The sequence below is a fragment of the Ranitomeya variabilis genome, chromosome 2 (genome assembly GCF_051348905.1).
Source record: "Ranitomeya variabilis isolate aRanVar5 chromosome 2, aRanVar5.hap1, whole genome shotgun sequence".
NCBI lineage: Eukaryota > Metazoa > Chordata > Amphibia > Anura > Dendrobatidae > Ranitomeya > Ranitomeya variabilis.
The window spans coordinates 947,487,053-947,493,052 of NC_135233.1; the positions used below are offsets into that span (position 1 = coordinate 947,487,053).

The 6,000-nt window shown below is 40.1% G+C and overlaps 1 protein-coding gene across 1 annotated transcript in view; it reads left to right on the forward strand.

The window, feature by feature from the left end:
- Positions 1 to 5,620, forward strand: part of MINDY4B (MINDY family member 4B) — a 117,682-nt gene extending 112,062 nt beyond the window's left edge. Inside the window, exon 13 of the mRNA XM_077292949.1 lies at positions 5,263 to 5,620. Coding sequence (XP_077149064.1) covers positions 5,263 to 5,405 — 143 coding nt within the window. The 3' untranslated portion in view covers positions 5,406 to 5,620. The remainder of the gene's footprint in view (positions 1 to 5,262) is intronic.
- The last annotated feature ends 380 nt before the right edge of the window (positions 5,621 to 6,000 follow it).

Genomic DNA, 6,000 nt, shown 5'->3' on the forward strand with positions numbered 1-6,000 from the left:
TTATTAACCCTTCATGTGCTTCACAGTAAGTTTTGGAATGTCGAAGGAAAAAATAAACATTTACTTTTCTTTCACAAAAATTTTCCTTTTTTTCCCAATTTTTTTTACTTTTGTAAGGGTAAGAGGAGAAAATGGACAATAACTTTTTGTTGTGCAAATTCTTCTGAGCATGCCGATACCCCATATATTGGGGAAATCTATTGTTTGGGCACAAAGCAGGCCTCGGAAGGGAAGGAGCGCCATTTCAAATGTAAAATATGCTGGAATAATTAGCTTTTGGAGGAGCCCCTTATGTGCCTAAACAGTGGAAGCCCCCAACAAGTGACACCATTTTGGAAAATAGACCCCTCAGGGAACTTATCTAGATGTGCATTGAGCACCTTGAACCCACAGGTGCTTCACAGAAGTTTATAAAGTAGAGCCGTGGAAATAAAAAAAATCTCATTTTTCCAAAATAAATCTTTTTTAGCTACAAATTTTGCATTTAAATAAGGGTAAAAAGATAAATTGTGGCATAGAATTTGTTGTGCAATTTCTCCTGAGTGCGCAGATACCCCATATGTGGAGTAAAAACACTTGTTTGGGTGCACGGCAGGGCTTGGAAGGGAAGGAGCGCCATTTGACTTTTTGGAATCCAAAATTTTATGGAATAATTAGCGGACGCCATGTCGCATTTCAACAGCTCCTGATGTCCCCCACAAGTGACACCATTTTGGAAATTAGACCCCTTATAGAACTTATCCAGATGTGTATTGAGCACCTTTAACCCACAGGTGCTTCACAGGAGTTTATAGAGCAGAGCTGTGGAAATAAAAAAATCAAATTTTTCCCAAATAAATCTTTTTAGCTCCATATTTTGCATTTTCATAAGGGTAACAGGAGAACTTGCACTATACAGTTTGTTGTGCAATTTCTTGTGAGTGCGCTGATACCCAATATGTGAGGTAATACTACTGTTTGGGAGCACGGCAGGGCTTGGAAGGGAAGGAGCGCCATTTGACTTTTTGAATGCAAAATTTTATGGAATATTAAGTAGAGGCCATGTGGCTTTTGAAGAGCTCCTGATGTGACTAAAGAGTGGAAACCCCCCACAAATGACACCATTTTCGAAACTAGACTTTGGGACCTTATCTAGATGTGTATTGAGCACCTTGAACCCCCAGTTGCTTCACAGAAGTTTATAACATTAAATAAAAAAAATCACATTTTTCCCACAAAAATCTTTTTTTAGCTATAAATTTTGTATTTTCACCAGGGCAAAAGGAGAAAATGGACCCCAAAGTTTGTTGTGCAATTTCTTCTGAGTTCACCGACACCCTATATGTGGTCAAAAACTACTTTTGAGGCACAGTGCAAAGCTCAGAAGGGAAGTAGCGCCATATTACAGTGCAGATTTTTCTGCACTTGTTTGAGGGTGCCATGTTACATTGACAGAGCCCCTGAGGTGCCAGAACAACGGAACCCCCCATATTGACCCCATTTTACCATTTAAACCTCTCAATGAATTTATCTAAGGGTGCAGTGATTATATTGACACCACGGATGTGTCACAAACTTTTATATCATTGGGCAGTGAAGAAAAAATAATTTACATTTTTTACCGGCAAGATTGTGTGTTAGCCCCAAGGTTTTTTTTCACACGGTAGATGGGTAAAAATGGCACCAGAATTTGTCCCACAATTTCTGCTGAATGTCGAAATACCTGATATGTGGCTGCACAGTACTACTATGCCATATTGAGTGACTCTGGAGGGACAGAGCGCTATTTGCCTCCTGGAGTGCAGATTTTCCTAGACTAGTTTGCGGATTCCATATAAAGAGCCCCTAAGTGCTAGAAGAGCAGAATCCCCCCTCAAGTGACCCCATTTGGAAATTATAACCCTTTGGGAATTTATCTACAGATGTAGTGATGATTTGGACTCCATGGGTGTTTTCAATAAACAGGCAGCAGTGGATGTTGCTGAGTAAAAATTGCAAGCTGTCATTGTAGTGACCAGTACGCTGTAGTGACCAATACATTATACACAGCTCGTGCTTCCAGAGACACGGACCTGTAAAGGCAGGCTCTCATCACTACAGAAATGCCAAACATGTGGGCGCTATATGTCGTTTAGGTACACTGGGGCTCAGAAAGGAGGGGGCATTTGGATTTGGGAGAGGAAAATTTGCTGAATTTTTTTTGGCAGGTGAGGAGCCATTTCGCTTTACCAGAGCCTTTGTGCTACCAGTAACGTGGAAGCCCCTATATTTCCGCTAACAGATGACAGATCTGAGTGGGGACTTGCTTTTTTGGTGGACTGAGTGGAAGCTTTTATTGGGAACATTTTATATAACATTTCGGATCACATTTATCCAGCGCTCTACGCTGAGCACTTACTTTATGGTTTCCATCTAAATCTCTGAGTGACGTGATTCAAATGAAACCCCCAATGGATCCATTCACTATAGTGAGGAAGCAGAGTTACTCTGGACTCCGTATGGCCTCTGTTCCGCAGTGTCCTTCTTTTCAGAAGTGCACAAAACTGAGGCCAATGGCCCTTTAATACAATCCTAAAAGGACAGACCCCACCGGACCACAGGTCCTATGGTGTCCACTGTGCCTCCATCTGCCTCATTATAGGGAATCTTCACCCAGAGGTGCTGTCTTAATCACGTATTTCAGAGATTTTCACGAAAACCCCGGTGTTAGTGCTCAGCTCAGAGCGCAGGATAAATGTGCGCCGAGTCTTACTGAAATCTTGGGGAGGCAAAATGAAAAAATCAACAGCATGTGAAGAATTGGTTTTATTTATTTTTTATGCCATTCCTCGTGTGGTATAAGTGATTAGGTGACTTTATTCTTTGAGTCGGTGCGATTACAGCGATACCAGATTTATATCGGGTTTTTATGTTTGGCTGCTGTCACACACTAAAAGATGCTTTTTATTGCGAAAACTAGTTTGTGCGTCACCATATTTGAGAGCTATAATTTTTTCATATTTCAGTCGACATTCATGTAATGGCATGTTTTTTGAAGGACAAGTTAACTTTTCTATTGGTACCACTTTTGGGCACATGACATTTTTTAATTGCTTTCTATTCCGATTTTTGGGGAGACAGAATGTACAAAAGCCAGCAATTCAGGAATTGCTTCTTTTTTTTTTTTTTTTTTTATACCGTTCAACGTGTGGTAAAATTGGTAAGACAGCTTTATTCTTTGGGTCACTACAATTACAGCGATACCTAATTTATATCTTTTTTAGCGCTTTTACACAATAAAAACTATTTTATAGAAAAAAATAATTATTTTTGCATCGCATTAGTCTGAGAGCTATAACTTTTTAATTTTTCTGCTGATGGAGCTGTATTGCAGCTTGTCTTTGCGGGACAAGATGACGTTTTCAGCATTACCATTTTTATTTACATCCGTCTTTTTGATCGTGTTTTGTTGCACTTTTTGTTCGGCGGTATGATGATAAAACGTTGGTTTTTGCCTCATTTTTAAATTTTTTACAGTGTTCTCTGAAGGGGTTAACTAGTGGGACAGTTTTATAGAGCGAGTCGTTACGGATGCGGCAATACCAAATATGTGTACTTTTATTGTTTTTTTATTTACATAAATAAATGTATTTATTGAAAAGATATTTATTTCTTTTTTTTAGAGATTTAGAGATTTAAAAAAATATATATATATTTTTACACTTTATAATATTTTTTTAACTGTATTACATTGTCCCAGTATGGGACATTATTATTTTACAGCAGATTGCTGATCTGACACTCTGCACAGCAGATCCTAATTTGACAAGCAGGTAAAGAGACATGCCGGCACCTGCTCTCAGCAGGCGCTCACAAGCCACCTCCCTGCAGGACCTGGCAGGACCCTGTGGCCATCTTGGTGACTGAGGTCTCCATGGAGACCATCAGCACAATGTGATCACATTGCGTTATTCTGATGGAAGCGCGCAGGGAGCCCCCTGTCACTACTGACAGTGGCATCAGAGGGCTTAAATGCCCACGATCGGTGCTAGCACCGACAGCAGTCACATACAGCTGACACCTGCACATGATCGCCGCAGCACTCAGTGTGAGGCTGTGTGATAGCGGCGCCATACTAGTACTGCTCTGGGCACTAATGCATCTCCCGCAGAGCAGTACTAGTACGGAGAATGTCACAAAGAGGTTAATATTTTAAAAACTTTTTTTTCACTTTTTGCATGCTTCAATAGTCTTCATGGGAGACTAGAAGCTGCAGTACTTTGATCGACTTTGCTTCACAAAGGCGATGATCAGATCTCGGAGGAGCGCTCATAGAAATCGGGTAGTGTCTGCTGCAGACCTCTGGTTGTCATGCCGACCCATTGGTGACCAATGATAATGTGACAGGGTCACCGATGGGTGGAGCCAGTGATGCGCTTCCTGTAAGCGTGAGTTAAATGCCGCTGTCAGAGATTGAGAGCAGCATTTAACTACGGTAGTTAATAGCCATGTGGATCGTGATTCCACCCACGCCTGTTGTGGGCACGTGTCAACTGTATAGATCAGCTGTCAGGTGCCTGGAATGGTGCGGGCTCAGTTCTGGAGCACGCACCAAACAGGAGATTGCTACGTATGTGTATTATTACGACACATGTCAAAAAGGGCTTAAGTGTTTGCTAAGTACCCTATTGTTATTTACATGCACTATTGCTTTTTACTTATGTATAGCAGGGGTACATGTTCATTTTGCTTCTTTCTTAGGTTTTGTCTGTTTGATGGCCAGTATGCACATGCTCCTACACGTTGCATGTATACCAACTTGAACTCCATTGAATAGTAGGTTAACCACTCTGAGTATGTGCATAAGGCTAGGGTCACACGACAGTATAAAAAATGAGTCCGATTTTCATCCAGAAAGGATGATTTTTTTCTCAGTTTTCATCCATATACAATCCGTTTTTTTTTATGGCATCAATTAATTATTTACAAGACCAGTTGCATTTTTTAATGTTACAGAATTGTAATGTATCCGTAAAAATGGGTTGTCATACCGCGACTCCATATGGCATCCAATTTTTTTCTCGTACCCATAAAGTTGAATCACTGAGACTCATCCGATCTGTCAGTGAAAAAAATTGACCAACTGCAGTGTCTCACTGAATAACATGGATCAAAATTGGATATTCCTCGTCCGATTTATAGACTCCTGTGCACAAGCCCTTAGTCTGTGGACTGTATGAGGATTTCAAATTCACAAATAATGCAGTTTATTTGATAAATTACTGCTACTTGTTTTTCTTTCAGATACCCACTCACATCACTGGGAGGAATCATACAAAATAGACGAAGTTGATCATGAAAAGAAATTTCCATCACTTGAGATGATCATTAGAACCAAATGGGAAGGGGCTGCTATAAATTGGCATGGGACGGTGCCATTTTTCTAAACATACAAGTATATGGATTTTAAAGGAAAGAAAATTAAATGACAAAATTCAGCACTGGACACTTTCTTTATTATATTGGGCCTCCAGCCAATGGATAGTTAATGGCTTTCCATAATATACTGGAGCCTTGATGGTTTGAACAAAATCAAAGCAATAAATAAGACTGTATAAATAAATGTAAAGTCATTTTCCGAGAAGATTTCTGCAGTCATTTAAAGATCATTTATTTAAGTATGTAAGCTAAATACCATAAATATGGAAAGCAGTCTGTATTTATGGTCAGAGGAAGTGGAGTCACATTCACAGAAAAACATTTATCTCACTATAGCTGTGAATAAGAAAAACTAAAAATTGAGCATAGACAGTTTATTTTACTTGCTTATATAGCGCCATCATATTCTGCAGCGCTGTACAGACATTATCATCACTGTCCCCATTGGGGTTCATAATCTATCAGTATGTCTTTGGAGCGTGGGAGGAAACCGAAGAATCCGGAGGAAACCCACAAAACATGGGGAGAACATGCACACACCTTGCAGATGTTGCCCTTGGTGGGATTTGAACCTAAGACCCCAGTGCTGCAACGTCACCATGC